This window comes from Dysidea avara, chromosome 3 (genome assembly GCF_963678975.1).
Source record: "Dysidea avara chromosome 3, odDysAvar1.4, whole genome shotgun sequence".
Taxonomy (NCBI): domain Eukaryota; kingdom Metazoa; phylum Porifera; class Demospongiae; order Dictyoceratida; family Dysideidae; genus Dysidea; species Dysidea avara.
In genome coordinates, this window is record NC_089274.1 from 21,899,168 (window position 1) to 21,921,822 (window position 22,655).

At 37.5% G+C, this 22,655-nt stretch overlaps 2 protein-coding genes across 2 annotated transcripts; one reads left to right on the forward strand and one right to left on the reverse strand.

The window, feature by feature from the left end:
• Nucleotides 1–88: 88 nt before the first annotated feature.
• On the reverse strand, nucleotides 89–8,868 carry LOC136250240 (platelet-activating factor acetylhydrolase-like). The gene is made up of 9 exons (XM_066042421.1): nucleotides 8,460–8,868; nucleotides 8,253–8,412; nucleotides 2,160–2,289; nucleotides 1,977–2,090; nucleotides 1,837–1,928; nucleotides 1,384–1,541; nucleotides 1,301–1,331; nucleotides 1,110–1,252; nucleotides 89–307 (listed from the first exon to the last, which is right to left on the reverse strand). The coding sequence occupies exons 1-9, from the start codon at nucleotides 8,815–8,817 to the stop codon at nucleotides 210–212; spliced, it is 1,284 nt and encodes a 427-aa protein (XP_065898493.1). The 5' UTR covers nucleotides 8,818–8,868; the 3' UTR covers nucleotides 89–209.
• Nucleotides 8,826–19,826, forward strand: LOC136250239 (AP-4 complex accessory subunit tepsin-like). The gene is made up of 17 exons (XM_066042420.1): nucleotides 8,826–8,989; nucleotides 9,214–9,286; nucleotides 9,627–9,721; nucleotides 10,481–10,574; nucleotides 10,635–10,696; nucleotides 11,414–11,489; nucleotides 11,541–11,630; nucleotides 12,978–13,166; nucleotides 13,835–13,880; nucleotides 15,095–15,262; nucleotides 15,440–15,518; nucleotides 15,895–16,029; nucleotides 16,484–16,645; nucleotides 16,692–16,805; nucleotides 18,684–19,019; nucleotides 19,144–19,257; nucleotides 19,571–19,826. Exons 1-17 carry the CDS (start codon nucleotides 8,942–8,944, stop codon nucleotides 19,727–19,729), a joined length of 2,040 nt encoding a protein of 679 aa, XP_065898492.1. The 5' UTR covers nucleotides 8,826–8,941; the 3' UTR covers nucleotides 19,730–19,826.
• The last annotated feature ends 2,829 nt before the right edge of the window (nucleotides 19,827–22,655 follow it).

The following is a 22,655-nucleotide window of genomic DNA, read 5'->3' on the forward strand; positions in this document are numbered from 1 at the left end:
TATGTTTTCTATGATTTCCATACAGGCAGATATACACACACATGCGCACACACACACGCACACACAACATACAAACCATGTACATATGCACACACAGAGACACATAATAGTGACACGCATGTGCACATACACATACACATACAAATTTACTTCAGTATAAAAATTTTAAAAATCCAAATACTAAATACTCAGTAAATAGCTAAAAATTTTCACAGTTTTGATCTGATTTTCAAGTTTGTACCATGATACACTATTCCTGAACTGTCTGTGTCACTCTCATCAAGGTCTTTGACTGGGTAAGTGGAGTCTAGAACAATCAAGAGCATGAAAGACACATTGTACACTCCCTAAGCTGATCAGTTAGATCAGTGATGATACAAATACATTTGAGGACACACATGTTGATGTACTGTAGTAAATAGCTACTATATTGCACTCAGGCTTTTTTCTGGTACATAAAGTTTGCAGTTAGTAAAGCTTTTGTGAAATTTTATGACCTACAGAAAACAGTTTGGTATAAGCCATGAGTGTCACCTGTTGACCTATGTTCACTGATGACATGATGACAACATTTGCTATTGCTATCCTGTATAATATACACCGCGAACACGAAGATAAGAACACCATCACCTCTGTTGAGCAATATACTTACTGTTGACATGCTATTTGGTGAAGATGAGCTTCTTCAATCAGATACTCTATATAGCAGTTCTACACAGTAGCTGTGTGGTAACAAGTGAACATGAAATTTTAGATTTGGTAACCCATGGCAACGCAAAGTACAAAACATATAGCTACACATATGCACTTCAGACTTACAGCAAATATGTTGCATCGGTAAATTTCAGAGTTGAATGAAAAAGGAATTAAGTGATGCTGTTGTGAATGAAATATCATGGCAGGCGCTAGTGCAGTATTGTGTATTAACTCTAAGAAGCATAGCTACTTGGTATTTTATCAGAATTTTACTACACTTCTTGGTAGCATTATTCAGTTCATGAACTTTCTATACTGTGACACTGTGACATCAGTAAAATATCATACAAATGCATTGCATCTATAGCTGTATTGAATTTGATCATGCATAATAAACTGAGATGTTCACTTACCTTTCCACAAGTGTCTATTAAGAAATGCAATGCACAACCTCATGTTAGCTGCATGAATAGCTGGTAAATCTGAACTAGTTGGAAACCAGTTTGTTCTGTGCAAGACAAAACCAATATCACACTGATCCAAATGGTATGATCCCCTATAGTAATAGATCACATGGGTACATTTCACATTGTACATTACATACCGAAGTGTTATTAGTTGGCAAGAGGGATACTCTAATAATAAGTGAGAAGATGTAACAGTTTGATTAATGAAATATATACGTACTATCAGTTGGATGGTCAACATCCACAAGTCGCTTCATTTTGATAACATTTTTTGGCCACTGCCAGTTCCAAGTGTTGATAAACAACAATGGCTGCTCCATCTTGTCTTCTATACCATCCTCCACTGGCATCATGTATGTGTCAAGTGCTATACCCACTCTGTATGAGAAGAGCAAATCAAATGCTGTCAGTATATAAATGTGTGCACAAACACAAACTAATTATGATGAGGTATTTATATTATTATTGGCCAAAGAAACAGCAGAGATTCCTTTCTTCGCATCTTGATAATGACTAATTCAAAGACTATAGCCATTGTATCACTTTAAATATAGAAGATCACTTAGAGAGATATGGAGGTAGGAGTGAGATGAACATGAACTCTACTGATGTAAAGAGATGTCATTGCTGTGGCTGATGATGGCTATAATAAACCCATCTACAAGTTACCTACCGGAATCGTTTATCATCAGCAAGAGCTGTCACTGTGGTAGTTCCACCAAATGAATGACCCATCATTGCAGTACGTACCAAGTCCAACTTGCCCTACATAATATGTAACTAAACTAGTTGTATACTCCTTTGGGTTTTTACCTTAAACTGTTTAAAGTCAAAATCTGATTGTAGCAAGTTCTCAAACTCACCACTACCATCAAGTTGATGGATAAAATCCAAACCTAGTAATATCTCCTTCCGTCGTATTGTCAACTATGCACACACACACACACACACACACACACACAATTATTACCGATGTCATTACAACAATGTAGTTACTTGGTGAGCTCTGAAGACATCTTCTTGACTAGGGGTTGGTGGAGGCCTATCATAAGTAATCCAGTGATCCATACATTCTTTTGAGCTGCTTTTCTTGTACTTAGTGTAGGAGTAACAGGCTGAATGGTCCCTGTAGTAACAAAGCAATAATGCTACACAGTGATACCATGAAAGATCAGAACTCACACAAGCAGAATGTAGTCAATTAAGACCTGTACTTATAGCTAACTAATTATGTCAAATTTCTCAATTTATTACTCTTAACTACAGTACAGATTTGCAGTGAATTGACCTACTACAAATTTAACATTGTTATACAGATTATAGTTGTAGGATCTTTTATCTAGTCATTGTGATCTTATACCATATGATCAAGACATCATATTGTATCAATACTGGCAGTGAACTAGTTAAGTGTTGTGATTTATAATACACTTTTGGTACATGTTGCTGCAAGTGTAATAATGTATGCTGATAAAATTGGTATACAATATGTAAAATGTTACAAACGCTAAAAGTTAAACCCTTTGTCTTGTGCTATATAACTGTCTTGGCCACACCTTATGTTTTGCTAGCAAAAGCAGAAATGCTAGGTTAAGAGGTAACAAGTTCAGTCCCAATTGATGTCAACAGATTTCTTGACACACATATATGACTGTTCTATTAAAGCATTTGAACATTCTAGTTGAGTACATTAATATACCCATTCCCATGCTAATAATTCCGTAATTATGCAGACAGAATGATGACCTAATAATGCCAGCACATTAGGTGCAATATAACTCATTACAAAATTTAATTTTTATAGGGTATGGCACACAAGACTACTGTACTGTGTTTTACACTCCTGCAAACAACAAGCAATGGTGTGAGTGTTTAATCACAAAGGAGTTAGGTTCTAGCTACCTAGCAACTACCAATCAGTTTCATATGTTCATGGACACTTTTCCCTATTAAGCTTCCACAACTGTCCTACTATACCTTGCTGAGCTCCTAAAGAAAGAGAATTTCGAACAAGAAAACAAACAGTTGAAGAAATTTGTTTGCAAAAAAACATAATAAAAGTAAAATATTTTCATATGATTTACAATGAACAAAAAAAATTATGCAAGTAATTTTACATGACTGTTCTTTTAGATTGTCTTGCTCTTTTGCAGCACTAGTAGCTATAGATTTCGCCTGTATGCATAGCTGAAAGCAAATAGCTGAGCAGCAAGCCACAGATTTAATGCTTGGAAATTTTGGCTATATAGTATCTAGGATTTAACTGTGCAAAAATTACAGTGTAAAATATTTTTTTTTACATATGAAATGTTTTTGTAATGAAAATAAAGCGAATTACGAGTTAGCAATCACTACAGTAAGTCTTATCTACACCTAAAGCAACAACGAAAATCTTAGTGTGAAAACTGCTAGCTTACAAGTGCACCAATGTTTTAATTGCAATTCTGACCCATGCAAAAATGTGCTTGTTACTAAGTGTGTGTAACTATGTTGTATGAACTTTTAATAGTAGCTATACACATTGCAGTTACAGGTCATCACATGGCATCTGAACCAACATTCCGACTGATTATTGATCGATGTATACAAATGCACTTGATATTGATAAAAATATCATTACCCAAAACAGCGTTTGCTTGAAATGCATGTTGCACCATAATAACCTCATGCATGGTGTGTTTGATAGCTACTAACATCTATAAAGTTGAAAATGCCACATACACAAAGATCTCAATGCACTATATTGACTATTCCAACTTTTAGAGTGGCATATGAACTGACATATACTGCATCTAAGTGTGATATGTGCTTGCATAATCTGCGTGGGCTAGCTGATCAGTGTACTACTGTCAGTCAAGCTTCCATCACCAATTGTTAGTACATCACCGCAAACAGTTGTTTCTAGGGATGCCACGATAGTTGTGACATACGACATGTCATGACATAAAGCTCCATGATATGATGACATAGACTTCTTTGTTGTGACATAAATATCTCCTAATAATGCACACTTTTCCATTCATTTTGATCAAATATGATGCAATAAGTTGACAAATAAGTATGAACAATGTTGGTTGTTGATGTCATAGTTAATATCGCTGAGTTTAAATTGTTATTTTTGCATGTTAGAATCAAAATATATAGCTATAAAGTTTCATACATAACAACTTCAGTTGTGAAACTTTAAGAATTGTTTATGTCGTGACATAAACCTCTATGACATTTGACATAAAAATTTCTATGTCGTGGCATCCCTAGTTGTTTCAATACTACCACTGTTGTGTTGTTTATTTATTGAGGTATCAGCATAGCACAAGTGTATCCTTTAAATAAATAAAAAACCTATTGGTTGCCTGTGTGTTCTATTACAGTAGATGTACATTCTATTAGGGTAGTTGAATGGAATTCCAGTGACAGTTACCTTGTTTAGAGAAGTGAACATTGCAACTGAGGATGGTAATGTGTCTCGCTTGACATCAAGACACACGGTAGTGTGTCGTGCGGCCAAGAAAGCCAGCGACCACACCGTGAGTATATTTACAGGAAGAAAGAAAACAGCTTTTTCACGCATGCATAGCTCCATGGCCCTTTCTCCAAAGCACACTATTTTTGCATTATAGCTGTCCCCCAGGTAGGGTACGCCACACAGCAAATTTGATTAAATTCGCAACAGCCATTTGCGAGATATGGGCGTCCAAAATTTCGCTTTAATTTCTTCGTTTTTTTCTTCTTCTTATGCCGTACGGGGGGCTACGGGGGCTTCGATTTATTTTCGCACACTTTGCAAAAATTGCTATAAAATGCAAACGTGTAACTCGATTGCCTCGATCTTTGGCACAAATGAAGAGCGTGTAACGATGGATTCACGTACCAAGTTTGTTGTAAATCTGAGTAATATTCAAGGAGTTATGGACGTTTATTCACGTAAAAAAAGATCAAACTTCTGTCACGGCTACAGGGTAAACCAAGTATAGAAATAACTTGAAAATTGGTGTGTAGATAGGCTGATCATTGTAGCAGTGCCTTTTGATAGTTTGAATAGCAATAGAGTTACAGCAACAAAGTTATAAAGCAAAAACTAAGCAAGTGTAAAATCGTGGGATCGAGATACTCTAATAGAGCAGTCACCACGAGGTAAAAAAGGTGTGCAAAAAATGTCGAAAAAAAAACTTACCAGAGTTCGAACCAGGGACCTCCATACCTAACACCTGCATCCTTAACCACTGAACCACTGCTACCTTGACTGATCATCTTACTTAATTTCTGCTTTATAAATGAAATTTCTAATTGAAATCTGCTTATAATCAAACGTTTGTAATTTCATAGATCTACCAATAGAAGTACTAGATTGTTCTAGAATATTCTGTGTATGTTCTATTAGAAGTCCTCAAAAAAAATGTGCACTCTATTAGAGTATCACAATAATAATTATCAACTATTGAATTCAATGAAATACATTTATAAATCTGTCTTCAATATAATCATCATTGTATCTACATAGAAAAGAAGAAATGTGAGTAAAAACAAACCTCAAAGACAGCCATAGGCTGGTTTTGGGGCCTTATAAAGTACAAAAAGGAGTGAAATCCACACAAAACAGCCAAGCTGTGAAAAAATGGTGCAGCTTTAAAAAGCCTGGGTGAAAAAAGTTGTGAAATCAAAGGTGGCGGCCAAGAAATGGCTGCAATGATGTTAATGCTAAAAAATTTTAATAATGGCTGTATGCATTGTTAAAATTTATTAGCATTAACATCATTGCAGCCATTTCTTGGCCGCCACCTTTGATTTCACAACTTTTTTCACCCAGGCTTTTTAAGGCCGCACCATTTTTTCACAGCTTGGCTGTTTTGTGTGGATAACCATTACCACTACCCCACGACCTGTGTCTGGTATGGTAGATAATTGCGTTGTATAGCATAATCCTATCTTTGTTCTCTCTCACAATGGTGTAGGACAGTGAAGTGTATAATCTTCCACATTCTTGCTTGCAGCTTGTTTTGATGGCAATCTGTGTCTTGCTAGTGGCACGTAGTGGGAAGTGTAAATCTTGTTAGATGATTTGACACACCTACTCCAGAACTCTTCTTTTATACTGTTGGAAGCAATTGCTGGATGATATCATACCCACCAGATCACATGATAAATCCTCTGGTGTGATAGGTTAAACTATTCTATTGCATGCTATCAAGTTTATATATATATATATATATATGTCATTATATTCCTATTAGCAAACCGGCATGTTGTAACATAAACTATACAATGGCCCATCCTAAGAGAATATCGGTCCAGGACACAAAAACCCATTGGTTTGGACAGGAAGTTTGTCTAACAAATTTGGAGTCAATCAGAAAAAACCTGAGGAGTTTACGTTTGAAATTTTCATGTTCTTGATTTATCCATTTCTCAGTCGGACAGAGCATGATCAAACAAAGGCATGGAGGGAAGGCTAGCAATGCATTATGGTGCTCCAGTGAGTTTCAGATGGATTCGTAGCTTCCTAAGGTAGCAATGGCAGTTTAAAGGGAAAATTCTGTAATCTAACCAATCGTCACAAAACCCACATCAAACAATCCACCTTCAAGTGTAGATGAAAGTGGTACCAATCCGCCACCAAGAATGACAGGACAGTGCCCAAAAACAGAGAATTACATTGAGATTAAGCTACTAACTTGCACATACTTCATGCTAGCAGGGTTCTGCCAAGAAATTCCTGAGTGGTGGCCTAAAGTTAACATGAACTGATACGCTGTGTGTTATATTAGGGTATATTGCATGTGTATCAGTAATACATGTAAGAATTGTACTGGTCGGATTTAAGAGGGTACTGGTCGGTTTTCAGAGGTACTGGTCGCTTTGAACCACTGCCGACCAGTGTGGGCAGAACCCTGTGCTAGGAAATAGAGCTAAACATAAATTATATCACGTTGCATAAAGCTCTTAAACTTTTATACAGGTACTCAGGGTTGGACTGGATGCACCAGAGTAGGTATATGAGCAGGGGTCTGGACAGAAAAGCCCCCAGAGGCTATAATTAAACTTTTAATACTGAAGTTTTGGTACCCACACAGTATATGGTAGTTTTTGTGTACAAGTACCTAAAATTGAATTGTGTTTTGTGATTTTCATTAAATATGAGCTGTAGGGATCAGTGATAGTGGAGATTTCCATGAGTATGACCTTAAATATTTTTTGTTGCAGAGAGGTATCTAATATTTTTCTAAAGGGGTTTACAAATTTGTGAGTCCCAGATGCATGCAGGTGTCTGGGGCTGCATGGTGAAATTTAATTCTAGAAGAGAAAAATGGTGTTGCAACCTAGATAGCTAATAACATCTAGGGCTTCATGTAGCAGATTGCACAACAACTTTTGCCACATTACATCATACACTCCATTACATAATGCCATGCATCATGTATTTCCATTGCAGACAGACACATCTATATATGCACAAAAACTACAAAATCACACTAAGACACTCGGTAATGACTCCATTTTTGCTGCACCCAGGCAAGAATGTTCCATTATTTGCAACACCAAACATGGGCATAGTTAGCCTCTTATGAAATTTGGTAAACGGGATATACCTGAAGGATTGTGGTGCATGTGATGACTGTTCTATTAGAGTATTTGACTATTGAGTAACTTTTAGCATGAAATATTTCTTTGGTTTAAGGAAGTGGGGTACCACTATATAAAGTAGCTTTGGTTGAACACCAGTAAACCAATATTTAGTTTAAAGGTTTGTGAATGGTTCTAAAGCATATTGTAGGGTCAATGAAGGTGCATCCCCATGGATCAACCCCCGTGGAAAAATAGAACCATTTCCACCAGAATGACCCTTATATGGAGTCACTAAAACCCATGTACAGTGCTCCCTCAACTATTATCCAAACACTTGGTTATCCGAACAGTAGAAACGACTACTAAGATGTATGATCTGTTAGAGTATTTGAACAAACAGGACATAAATGGATGGGCTTTGATTAACTGAACCTTTTGATTATCTGAACATGTCTTGGTCCCAAGAGGGCAAGGGAGCACTGTACATTTCCCATAATACATGCAAGTTTACAGTTCATACTACACCTGTGCTCTATCGCAGCTATGAGGTAGCCATGAGAGGCAAGGTCACAACAAATAGCAGAACAAAAAGTACGCATGCCCGATACTCCATGTGAGAACATTATCACTGGTAGTGAAGTAGACGTCTTCACTGGTGCTCCATAAAGTGCTGGAATATTCTGTCCTAAAATATGGCCAATGCTGCAAGGAATCAGTACTACACTCACTCACCGCGCAGCACGCTGACTAGTGGCTCAAACGCTTCAATTGCTCCACGAGTGCCCACGGCTTGCTGCAGCCTTTCGTTGCACAGTAGTCCTTTAGCATACAGTTCATTGGGTAGCCAGGGCGGATAGTGATATCCGGAGTCCGAGGTGGCCTCAGTTGGATAGTAGAGACGGAACAGTAATCCATTATCGTCTCCCTTACACAGTGGCATCACGTCCACACATCCTACCTGGTGTTGACCACTCGGTGCAGGTATGCCCATACCTTTTGACATGACACTCCGCTTCACTCCAGGCGTTGCTGCTGCCTGGTTGCTTAACAAGGCCATTCGCAGGGCACCGCGCATTATTGCAGAACTCATTGCTGTAACTCAACGCCACAATCGATTTCCAACAATTTATTACCTATTTGGGATATTATAGGGTTTTGCTGATAGATGGTTGTTTGTGTTTTGAGCTAGCTGATTTGTTTACGGAGGAGAAGAGATGTTTGGGGGACCTTCTCTTAAATCCAAGATCGTCAACTTCCGCCTGGTGGGTCTATTGCAAACGAATACGTAATTTCCATGTAATGTACTGGTCAAGTATCCTTCGAATTCATTAACGTGACCATTAAAAGTGAAATTGCGCCCATCTTCGTGAACTAAGCTGGTTTATTCTAATTAGTACCCACCATTTAAAGAGTGCAGGACTCCATTGCATGAAGGTATCCGGTTATAAGCGCAGCTAATTTGATGTGTGTTGTTCTTTTTACGCAGATGCCATCACTGATTGCTGCTACATTGGCATCAGAAAAACCCACCGATGGCTACTTGGTCAATGACATTATAAGTATCCTGAACAGTCACTAATCGTAATGTGTAGCATGGTATAATGGAAGATGTAGCTCCTTGTTAATTCGCTAGCTATTGTCTTAACTGTTATGACTTGAGAGCTTTGTGATGGTTTAAAGAGATTATGTGTGCACACAGTATACATTTACACACACACACACACACAAGCATTTCACCAGCAGGTACACACAGATGCATGCTCTGTGTGTGTGTGTGTGTTTATGTTTATGCGCATGTTCTGTATATGCACATACACCCGTTTGTGTATAACTGCTTGTAAGGTACTCTGTGTTATATTATGTGTTACACATTGTGTAACCTTAACAATGCCCTCACAGAGATGTCATTTGAGTCACAACAGAGTAGAATATTCTTACAGGAGTACCTCATGAATCAATTAGTATCCACCAGAAATGTTTATGTCAAAACTAAGGTACGTGTGTGTAGTTTATGGAGCTATAAAGTTTCAAATACTTGTAAGAATTTTGGTATTAAAAAATGTACATGAGCCATTTGTTAATGGCCCAAATACACACATTTACAACGAAATGAACTATAATGAAAGCTTGACGCCCAGAAAAATATCTTGCAAAATTTGCCTTGCTAGGTCCTTGCACTGTTCTTCCAAGAATCTTAGACAGAAATGTTCCGTTCCTGCAAGAATGGAAACTTGTAAGATTGTTTTTCCTTCCAGTATGTATTTGTGTAAGCCATGTCAAGTTGTTTCATGGGCCCGACCGACCCACCTTTTTAGGAGAATTGTAAAATTATAATTAACTTTCGTTTTAAAAAGTATTACCACAAACTCTATTTCTGTACTTCTTTTGTGTTGCTTTGTTTTTATGTACCAACCGATCTTAAGATTTTCGTCCCTGAAACAAATAACCAGGAGTGTGATTGCAAGGCATTGCAATATTTGAACATTGCTCTTTTTTGTTTTCTTTTTTGTCCTTACTGTTTCATCCATCACCTTTGGAGTAAATTTTCCAACCTTGTTCAGTAGGTGGTTACATTAAACTTGTACACACATGACACATTTGGGGCAAGGCCATTTTGGGCATTTCCTTAATTAGAACCAGAGAGGTTAGGTTCCAAGCATACTTATGTGTACTCCATGACCAGACTATCTCATTGTTGTGGTCATGTTATTTCTCCATCAGTGAGGTTATGCTTGGATTACTTGCTCTTGTAGGTTTTGAAGTTATTTACTGAGCTAGTTAAGAATGGTCATCCTGAATTCCGACAGAACCTTTTAAAACAGACTGTGCCTTTAAATGATGCATCAAGTAAGAGTGTTGCGTGTGACGTTGGAAGAGTTGTATATTATTTTGGTGTCCTTTTAATAGAGTTGAGGTGTACTGATCCTAACCTTGCTGGAGATGTTGGTCGTATCAGAGATCTTGCTAAGGTGGATAGTTTGTGTGTGTGCATGTGTGCGTCCATGAGGACCACTACTCAGGTGCTACAAATCAGTACTGGCTAATAGTCCTCCAGGATTAGTACCCCACAGGAAGCTCTACCATGTCCCATGAGGTGTAGACACTCAAAGTCCCACCTGAATCTCACCTGTTGTGTGACAGTGTGAGACATAGACAACTGGTGGCATGCACCACACACGCACACACGCGTGCACACGCACACACAGAGCAAAGCCTTTAGCTGCCGTGCTAGCACGGTCATGCCTACCCAGTGAACCAGCACTGTGACACCTTTGGCTAATAGGTAAGCTTTTTTAACTATGTAGTAAAATCTATTCACATAATGAAATGTCTCAAAAGTGTAGGCTTGTTTCCTGGATCGTGTTCTTCCACAACAGTATGTGCCACCATTTTGAATTTACTGATATACATTTGCATGTGATGTCACAACATCACGATTATTTATAATACATATCAACATCACAATGTTCAGAGACAATTGTCATTAATCCCACAATCAATATAATCTCCCAGCCCTAATAGTGATCCTCTCTCATAATCCTATAGAACCACTCCCCCCTACATTCCAAAACAACTTACTTCATCCTCCCCCAGCTTAATATTCTAGGTTGAGTCCTGTATATGTGTTACTGTTAATGTCTAAATTTTTATAAAATATTGTATGGAAATGTTCTCTTACCATCCAGAAATTATTGGACATGTTATACGATGAGTCAATTACTACTACACCCCCAACAGCACTATCATCAATGTCATCAAGAAGTAACCAATAGGATATCATGTAATCTTGTCATCATCACTGTTGTTATGCAGGTTTCCCAGAATCACGTCCATCATCAAGTGATTCAAAAAGTGATTCAAAATATGAAGGATTTGGTAATACAACAAATGAGCCACTTAAAGGTGAGGAATGTCTTTATTTTGTCGGTTAATAGTTTTCTCTCTCTTCTCTGAAAAATGTTGCAGTCTGTTCACGTGCATACCTTGTTCACCTAGTGTAGTAAAATGCTTTGCACTGTATGTACATATGTAATGTAATGTGATGTGCATGTGTACTGTTTTATACTTGTAACATGGGCACGAGTGATTTGCCTGATATGTATGCCCAAAGCCCAAGGGCCTTTCCCCCTTACATATCAGGCAAATCATGAGTGCCCATGTTACAGCTAATATGTAACACTTCCGTTTCAGGCTGATAGCCTTGATGCCAATACGAGTGTAACCACTGAATTCGTTTTTTATGCATGCCTGAAAGATTCGATGATGGTTAGACAGCAAGTAATGTCGTAGCTACGATAGTTATAATAAATGGATGAGTCCTATGGATATCACGGAAAAGTAGAGTAGGGGGAATTTACAAGTGTTTTAATGCTTTCGTGTTGTTTAAAGACCAATCAAAATGTGTACTAAAGACCTAAAGGGGTAAGCTTCGTTATAGAGTGGTTAACTCATGTCATCCGTAATGTGGGCGTGTCTGCATTCAAAAACATGCTGAAATGCTTGTGAATGCACTGTAAGACTAGTTCTCACCTTTAAGTAGCATTTCCCAACTTGTAGAACAGCAAGGATACTGAAACGCCTTCATTTGAGTGCTGCTTGTGGCAATACTTCAATCTGTGATAATCATCATGTGAACATTAATTTATTCCCACAATCGATTTCGGTCTGAGCTTGTATAAAACAAACAGAGGGCGGTACCATTACCTCATCCACATCAAGGCCATGCTCTGCTTTGATGACAGCGGCTTGCTGTTTTGGAAGTGCAACCACTTTCCTGGGATGCATTTCAATGTACACCTAGATGTATCCGAGGTATACATGGCAAATGTATCCTCTGGAATTCCTTTGATCTGAGGTGTCAAAGTGTTACATATGTATATGTAAACTGCTGAATGATGACAATACAATACATCTCTGTAAAACAGCAGATGTCTTTCCTTTCAGTTGTGTATTGTGTGTTTGCTGTGTGCACATCCGTCATGTACTACATACAGTTGCTTTTTTTCCAATATCCTTTGTTTAAGGCTTTTGACATGTTATAAAATGTTATTAGACGGCACAAAGGATTAGAATACATAAAGGATTAAACACATTAACTGTTGACCCTGCTATTTAAGAGTGGGATTTTAGAAACGGGCATAAATTTCTTCTGTAAAGATTTCTTGCTGTATAATGTGCTACTATTACAATGTACCTCTCATCCCAATTATCATTAACCTGTGCTTATCAGCCAATACATCCTTTCCACAGCTGGTGGTAAGTCCTTTTTGGTCGGAGGCTTGTTTGGTCGCAGACAACAACAACAGAAGCCGGTGCTTTATGATGCCGAGTATGCCTCCATGACTCCCATATCTCAGAACACTGAAGAAAATAATGTCATCCGTATTGCCAGCTCATCACGTGTAGATTATACCCAAGGACCTGTACAGTCAGGAGAAGGTATAGTGTATAAGCCACATCCTAGATATGAGTACACCCTAAGCTTTAACACATCCTAGATTTAAGCACACCCTATATTTAAGCACGTTCTAGATATAACACTAGAGGTGAGGTTTGAATTGTAAGTAGTTTAAAACACAAAGCATTACAATTGGAAGAACCAGTGCAATTTTAATATTTAATACAGTAGGAAGGACTAACAAACTTCATTAGACTAATTCTTACATTATACTAATATACACTCAGAAATGTTATTACTTCATCTCATACTGGCAAAGTCAAGTGTACCCCAAACATATAGCTATGGTGTACTCCATGATCACATTAATAATTGAGCCATATGTTTTAGTTGCAATAATGAGGTTTCACTGTATCATAATCATTACAACATTTCTATGTGTTTGTTCAGTTGTTACATTCAATAGCCAAATTACCCTTGTTTGCACACACTTCCTTACAACTGTTATTAACAGAGGTTCGAGGTTTCAGATCAGGATATCCGATATCCTATGACACAGTGACAATAAGTTTAAGTTTAGTTTGATAGCAGGTATACTGTAATGTGATGTTTGTAGTGGTATACCAATGTTACAGTATTGTGTGTTGAGCGACTGCTATTGCTGCTGATGTGTATTTGTGTGTGTGTGTGTGTGTGTGTGTGTGTGTAGGGCATGTCAGAGGAATGGCTGGTGGAGGATGGGGTGATGATAAAAAGTGAGTGATGCAGTGTAATAGTAGTAAGTGAGCTGTTCCCTCCCTGTTGTACTTTCAGAATCAATACCATATTATTTATTCATGGTAAAGCTGGGCTCAGATATATACACTGTACCAGCCACTGTACTTCATCCCATAGTATAAAATACGTAACTTGATCCGTTTAAACACTGGAATGCTAAAATGCTAAACTGTAATTCTGATAAAATGCTGAAGTGCCAGAGTTTCAGCCGTCATGCGTGCTTTACTTCACTATTGCAAACTGTGCATACTTGTTTCAGACATGTGTACTCAACTAGCACCATTCAATATTTGTAGCGCTAACACGAATAGTCTGAATGCTATCAAAAATGGCTAAGTTTAAATGGAGTGAAGATTCAAAAGTTCAGATTATATGTATTTCATAAACAGTTAAAAAACTACATTTGTGCTGATCTGTTTGTATAACTCTTTTAAGCACCATTGGTCTGTAAAAAAAAATGACAATGCTAGGAGAAGAAGCTTCGTGTATCATAGATATCTAAAGGGGACATCTAAGTAATTTTTACTGTGTCTTATCAGGCATGCTTCAGGTCTCCCTATACGTGTGACTGTTCTATTAGGGTGACTGCTAAAGCATGTCACTATTTCATATTTTCACCATGCTAGCATTATAAACAAGGGGATATGGTCATTGTGATCGCAGAAATAGAAGGAGTGGTCTCCACACTGGATCATTATTAATCCGCTAATGGGCATGGTTTCGAACTCTCAATCCAATTGTGAAGTTATTTACCGAGCATAAGTGCTTTAAATAATTCTGTGACAAATATGCTGAAAACAAGGTACAGAAGGCACAGACTCATCAGAACCCCAAAAGGCACTTGCCACTGGTGAGTTTGTTATTGTTGCATAAAACGATGGCTGTGCACTGCTTTGTTTGGCCTCCAGCCTTGTGACTGTGGTCAGTTAGGCAGGCTGGCTGGCAGACGAAAATTTGAGTTTTGGTGATTTAAAAAAAATCTATATCCGGCTGCCTGTAAGTGTTTTCTTGTTTTTAATATTGTATTTGATGTTAGATGGACCAATATTATTTTGTAAAGGGGTTTTTTGTCACATAAGATGTCCTAGGATGATGTTTAGAGGCAGAATGTCATGTCACTTTTGGGGCAACCCCTACTTAAACAGTACTACTGTACTGTTTGATACAGTAGACTAATACTGGTCCATTACAGGCTTGTAGAACACGTTGAGGACAGACGATTTCAACCAGCTGGAGAAGAGCAACAGCCATTAACAGACAGTAGCTCAGAAGAGGAGCAAAGATTAGTTGATACGATCACTGCTCCGGGAGGGGTTAGGGCTGCTCCAGGCAGAGAGCAACTTGACCATTTTATCAAAAAGTTTGTTCTACATACACCTGTTTAGTTGTTTTAGTTTAGTTGTGTTTGTGTGTGTGCGTGTGTGTGTGTGTGTGTGTGTGTGTGTGTGTGTGTGTGTGTGTGTGTGTGTGTGTGTGTGTGTGTGTGTGTGTGTGTGTATCCTACATTTATCAGGTTGTCATACAAAGCCTATTACAGGTGCAAGTCACTCGATGTCTTAGTTATAACTGACCTGATGAGAGACAAACTTCGAAGCCAAAATAATCAAGTTGTGCTGGTAAGTAGTTATGTCGGTAAATGTATAGTTGTAGGGAGAATATTGAAGTGGGGAAGTTTCACAAACAATTGGTAGGCTAGTTGGAAAGATGCTAGCTAATGTAAAGTCATAACAAAAGAAATTGTGTATCATACATTGGAAAATATTCATGAAGTTCTACCACTCAAATGTCTGATGTTAGAACTATTGTGATTACACTGTTACAATCAATCTAGTTATTTTCTACAGAAATATACTTACATATTAGTCTTAAGTTTACATATGTCCCTGTTTGTTATGCTGAAGTACCAAGTACTGTACATAATTCATTGCAAACATTTCATTGCACTGCATTACTGAATAGATTGGTGAGATTTGTTGTTATTGCATATAATAGCGAGCGTTATTTGTGCTGGAGGCAATGTTGAGGTCAGACATCCCCAGCGTGGAGTCCTGTCTAGATTTGACACTCGACGAGCTGAACACTTTATGTCAGTCACCTCAAGCAAGCATCAAGTCTAAAGCTACTAAGGTGAGGAATTTCAGATCCCAGGCTGTGACTCCTGCCTAGATTACAAGTATTTTAGGGATCAAGACACTACCTAGTATTTTTATTTGTTTTGTAAAAAAATTGACTCCCTGCAACACAGGCTTTAGCCTTCTAGTGGGATAATGGTAGTTTATAAACAAATGATGGTTGAACAGCCTAATCCTCATAAGGTCATTTGTGCAGTAGATTGTAATGGCCAATGGCTACCCTAAACATAGCCAGACCACTATTTTTCTATCACAGCACTTGCCATTTAGTGCCTACTGTGAAAAAAGGTATCTAGTACAAGATACTTGTCTCTAGGTGTTATTGGATTTCAATAACTTTTTAACAAATTGTATGGAGATCTCTAATAATTGTTTGGAGACCTCTAATAATTGTTTCTTCTTATGCATACATTGTTATATTATATATAATGTAGCATGTTGTTTTATAGTTACTAAAACAGCTGGGTGCTACCACAACAACACCAACTGAATCAGTAGTCACGATGACAACACCATCCAGTCGTATGACCGCATCATCTGGTGGTACTACAGGCAACATACTCGATCTTGATACACCTCCTGTTGCCAATGGTAGCACTTCCACTGAACAGGTATGTACATCTTGTATTGTTGTTTGTTCATCTAATTGTTTGACAGGCAACAGTTAGTATGTTTGAAGGATTATCAGTGACTGATAGTAGCAATACTGTCCCTATGGCTACCAATAACACGGACTTTACTTCCTTATTTGGTAACATGAGCATTAATAAGGTATGTTAATAGATGTACATGAGTGTATTTATGTCTTAAGTTGGATTTACATGCTGTTAGATTTAGAATGTAATGCATATTGAGGAAAAATTAAGCTTTAAAAAATGGCTTCAAAATTGTAAAAATATGCTGCTCAAGTGATAAGAAGTACTTGTCTGTTTATCATACAGTACGCTAGTACTATTTAGTAGGGATCGAGGAGGGTTGGGTTTTCTTACCCAAAAATATCACACCAGCTCTGTATGATCAGTTAGGCATTATCAATCTCAAAAATGCCTTCAGAGTGATCTCAAACCTTTACAGCAAGTTTCTAAAAACTATTTTTAACTGAATTTTCTAATATCATCCTTTTTCTCCAACCAAACATAACTCGACTATGGTTAAGGCTACGGGCTTGATTTCTTCACTGTTCAACATTGCTTTAGTCTAAGACATGCCTTTTGCCAAATGGTGGCAGCTACAGTGTATGCATCATAGACTCCTCCTTTGTGTATTCCTTTCTCCACTACCACATAGTAGTGTAGTGTTGGACGATATTACATTTTCAGTAATCTAGATATTTGAAGCCAAATAATCTAGATTTTCAATTTAATCGCGATATTTGTAACATTGTGTAAGTGATAGTTGTAGCATGGTAAATAAGTAGTTAAAAAGGCAAACATGTTGACCTTTTCAGGGTTTAGCCAAGGATTGTGTATTGGTAACAATATTTCCTGAAACATTAAATAAACATTCTCAGGCTTCTGTAGATCCTTGGGCATACTGCCACCACCAGGAAGAAAACTAAATTAAGACCAGACAGGTAATGTAGTGTTCCCTGGCTTTAAAATTAAAATAATAGCATTATTCATAGATCTGGTAGCACTGTCTCCGTCACACTCGTTTTCACTACTGGTCATTTCACCTGCCACAAACTTACTGCTGGTTATTTCAGCTGCCATGCTCCCTTGTTCCTGACCTTTACACCTGCCACACACTGGCTGACTACCAGCCATTACACCTGCCACACGTACACAACACAAAAGCGTATTAATTGAAACAATTTGAAAACTGCTTGTAGACAAATTAAGTTGTTGGCGCCCCAGCTGCACAAATTTAAAAAATCGATGTCTGCTACATGACAAGATGTAAAATCATTTGTGACAATATCACCCAACACTACCACATAGGTGTTGATTCGTGGTCACATGTGATGGTTCCAGTGCTGACTATCATGAAAATCATCTGTAATTTACATAGTCAGGTGAAGTACCTAAGATTGATAGCTTAGGTACTTCACCTGAAAATGAAGCGGCCACTTCACTTTTCATTAATTGATAATCGGAGAGCATGTTTAGTCACAAAATTCTTTTGTGACTGGATTGATTGCAGAGGTGCTTTTTGTAATGTTGTATAACGGGTAGAACATACTGTAGCTAAAAATAAAGCAGAATGGCCACGTCAGTTTTCAGTAATTGATAGTCGGGGTACACGTTAAATCACTCAATTGATTTCTGGCCAGCACTTTCCTTGGATGGTTTCCTTTGGTGCATCAGTTCACCAGTAATAAATCATGTTACAAAAAAATAAACAAGTACAAGGAAAATTAGAAATTTTATATTTGAGTATGGATCATACTATACTCTGCATATGACTATACTCTGCATATAAACTGAAGTAGTGTATTGTAACTACTGTTTACAAGTATTATTGCAGCAGGAATGGTGTAGCAGGGCTAATAAGGGAGGTTTGGCAATAAAAATTTCATACTGGAGTTGAGGCATATATAGCAACCATGGGTGTCATTCTGGGGGTCTGCAGACTTTCCACCAGAAAAAAAAACCTTGTACCCCAAGGGACTAGAATAGAGCTGGTATTATTTAATACTACCATCTATAGCCTCAACCATCAGACCAGACAACTGAGGTAGCTGGTGAAGATGATGGATTGATAGACCTCGGTGAACAAGATGACATGTTTGATCCGTTAGTCAGGACATCATCTACATCCAGCAGAACAGGATCATTGCGGAGATCAGGTTCTACAAGTAGTCAGTCAGCATTTTCCTTCTTGAAACAGTCTGGAAAAGGGGAGGACCTGACTGCATCCAGTGACTTGTTTGGAGCCCAGCCCACGGCAGCTATGCAGCAGCAGCAGCAGCAGCAGCCAGTAGGTTTGGCTACTCAGATGATGCAACAGCCAATGATGATGGGAACAAACATGATGCCATCATATGTAAGTAGTTTTGCCTTTTTTAGTTAGTACATGTATACAACCCTTGATTTAAAGCACTGTATAGATACTTATACTTATTTTATTTTTTGCACGATATATGTTCTGATGTTTACTGTTCTTTTAGAACATGCCACCTTCTAGTACTTACCAGCAGCAACCACACCTACCTGTTTCTACTGCATATCAGCAGCCACACCTACCATATGCCACAGCCCACATGCAAGGCACAGGTATCCAGGTATGTAATACTCCAGCTCAAAACTATGCAAGACTGCTTGGTCCCCTTGAAACAAGAGGTGTTTGAATAACATGATGTTAACAACTGTTTTGCTGGGGCAAAGTCCTGATAGTTTAGCATATGGCTATACTATCAGGACTCCTTGCACCTTCAATTGCAACTGCATCACAAGCCCTTTATTTTTGAGAAATGTAATATCACATATGGCAATTTAGAGTTGCTAGTTAAAAAAACACCTAGCTCAAATTTTAGAGTGCATATGTTATGAAGACTATTTGTATTGTGTATAATAAGAGTTTGTGGTTTTTGGCAGATGCCGTTACTTGGTAACAGTGCCAGGCCTGTACAGTTAGCAGCACAGACAAGTGTGGAAGATTCTAGTGATAGTTTCTCCTTCTTGGAGAAGAAGACATCCAAATCTGGAGCATTTGACTTTGTCCAAGATGAGATGAAAGCAAGAATGAATACCTAACAATGACTGCCAGCTAATTTGTATATAATTAATGCAATTAATTATATTTTGTTACTTGAAATATACTTACCAGTTTACTGAAATAATTGGCTAATTCCAAAGTGGGATGTTTAGCTGATTATCATGCATGGTTCACCAAGTTCTATATTTAAAAGCATCACCATTTTCTGGATTTATATGCATTTGATTCAGTTATGAAAATCTCAAAGAAAAGTTGTGATTGTGAAAGTTGAAACTAGAGTTGACATGTGGGGGGAGGGGGACACAACATAATTATCACCATAGTATATAGTGGTATTTCAGAGGAAGAGATGTTCAGGATGTGCAACACCCAGAAACTTAAAGAACTGTAATCCACAATACCTGTCTATGTTACACCATAATACAGTGTACTAGCATTCAGATTAGTAACCCATGCACATTTACACAGGATAAACTAACCAACCTCTCCTTATTATCACCTTTAATGTGGGTCCCGTGGATATGCAAACAAAAATTGAAAGCAACTCTATCTGCTTTTATAAATATGTAACGGTTGTACCATGGGTTTGGCTGACATGACAAAATGTGGCCTCAATAATTAAAGTGACACCTGGGCTGTGTTTGTTGGAACAACCACAGTCTTTAGAGTGAATGTGTAAAGTTAAAAGCTACAGTTTGACATGACTGTTTTATTAGGGTAATGTTTGCAAAGCAGTCGCATGGAAAAAATTCAGACATGTACAGTTTTTCACTCAATAAAATTGCTGACTGTACATAGTAGGTAAAATTAATTAGTGCCAGTCAGAATGGTTCTGGTTATGTTGATATAAATCAACATATAAACAGAATCAATTGTTATGATTAACATAATGTAATTGCTATACAAGTATTTTTAGGCTATATTTCAGCTCTGCGTGAGTTAATTTTCTGGCAAACTTTAGTATGCATCACAAACAGGATACTGATGCATGTTAGCTAAACATTGTATCCTACACATATTAAACTAGTGCTTATACAGTGAAACATCTATGGGTCCACCTATGGGACCCATGATAAGTGGCCCTAGTTGTGAGGTGGCCCTATTACTGAAAACCTCATTGATATGGCCATAAAACAAAGTTGCCTTATCAATTAAAGCAATGAATATAGTAAATTTATAACTTTGTAATTATTTAATAATCATCCAAATACCATTTTATGAAGTGATCTGCTGAGTGCTGACATATCTGCTCATAATTTTATGCCTAATTAATTGACAATAGCAACATGCATCACTAAAACATTGATTTATTTTAGTGTAATTTCTATATTCAATTGAGTACACCAATGGTTGATAGTCGAAGAGCAGTTGGCACTCTAATAGAACAGTCATTGAAAAGAGGGTAGTAGTAAAGTTTAAGAGTAAGAGATGCTTGTTTAATGATAAAGTTCTTGCAGTTCAAAGCACCCAAAAAGGGTACCTCAGGAACCCAGAATGTTTGCCCAATTATGTATTATCTTTGCTATAAATCTTTAGAGTCTGTTGCTTCTACAACAGTTTGCCAGCTCCTATAATCCGCATGCACTGTGGAGGTACAGTACATCTGCATTACTATAAGATTGGTAGCTATTACTGAAATATGCAATAGCTAACAGAATAGCAAACAATGTACTTACTGGAGTTAACATGAAACAACCCTTATTTCAGTACTGCTGTTATGTATGAAGTTTCATCATACGTATAATCTTCACAGCTGATCACTATGACAACACTTCACACCATCCTCATCTCACTATTCACTTCTGGAATAACTGCTACTACACATTGTGATCAGCAACTCAAAAGTAGCAGTTAATAACCTTTAAAAATGTATGTTCAACTGCTGTAAACTTTCTATTAATTTTATTGACTAAACCTTCTGGTGTACACCAAATGGACTGTTGGCTTGGACTATATATACTGTGACATTATACAACAGCAAATGGAGGATGGACAGTTATAGAGGAGAAAACATAGATCTGAAAATTTTAACCGACAATGGTATCAGAGAAAAAATTGAGCATCTTAATAATGAATTCTGGTAATGGTTGCACAATAGTCATAATTATGTAATTTGGTTAGCAGTAGCTCATGCAATTTTATGAAACCTTGAATATAAGAAAACCTGATCTTATATCTTCATTAGCTATGTGCAATGTGTTTAGGGTAGGAAGTGCTAATGAATAATAGCCACTGACAATTAGCTAGTCAGTGGGATTCATACAGTTCATAAGTGCATTTATTAGTGTACATTTGCCATATTCATTCCTATGTCAAGTTCCTTGTTACATAGTAACAATGTGAGGTAACTGTTTTGTGGACACATGACTATGTTATAAGGGCACACACCACACTGTCTCTTTATTATACATATAAGGCCATCCAATGTTCTTCAGTGAACAGTCAGAATTGTATACATAGTAAAATTATTCTACGTATATATAGTGAAGATTATCAGCATAATGACAAGTAGTGCTAACAGTCTCTCTGTGTGTTGCTATAGCTAACTGTGTAGCAAAAAAAATTGTAGCTACTTAACTAATCCCGGCATGTGCATAGATGCATGTAAATGATCAAATACAACTCTGAGAATATCATATTGCAGCACTGTAAATGTTCGTCAAATAAGAACAACACAACTATAGTTTCATTATCTACATGCAGCTGGTTAGTTAATTGCAATGACTACACTTCACATCATCCTCATTTCACTATTTATTGGCTGGCCCATGCATATTGTGATGGAAATCAAGAAAAATGCTGAAAAGTGTCTGCATCCCTGTGGTTCATCGTCTTATGAAAACTGTTGCATCTTTGCACAAAACAATTTTGACAAGTATTCTTCTGGTGTGTACAAAATGAAGAGTTGGTATACTGGGTACCTCTCAATTGTTGACATGTACTGTGACACTACGGATAGTGCTG

Coding starts and splice junctions, on each gene's coding strand:
- LOC136250240 (XM_066042421.1), bottom strand. CDS start 8,817: ATGAGTTCTGCAATAATGCGCGGTGCCCTGCGAATGGCCTTGTTAAGC. Junction 2,091..2,159: donor ATGTCTTCAGAGCTCACCAA/GTAACTACATTG, acceptor GTGTGTGCATAG/TTGACAATACGACGGAAGGA. Junction 308..1,109: donor TAATAGACACTTGTGGAAAG/GTAAGTGAACAT, acceptor TGATTGTTCTAG/ACTCCACTTACCCAGTCAAA.
- LOC136250239 (XM_066042420.1), top strand. CDS start 8,942: ATGTTTGGGGGACCTTCTCTTAAATCCAAGATCGTCAACTTCCGCCTG. Junction 11,631..12,977: donor AACAAATGAGCCACTTAAAG/GTGAGGAATGTC, acceptor TCCTTTCCACAG/CTGGTGGTAAGTCCTTTTTG. Junction 13,881..15,094: donor GGATGGGGTGATGATAAAAA/GTGAGTGATGCA, acceptor GGTCCATTACAG/GCTTGTAGAACACGTTGAGG.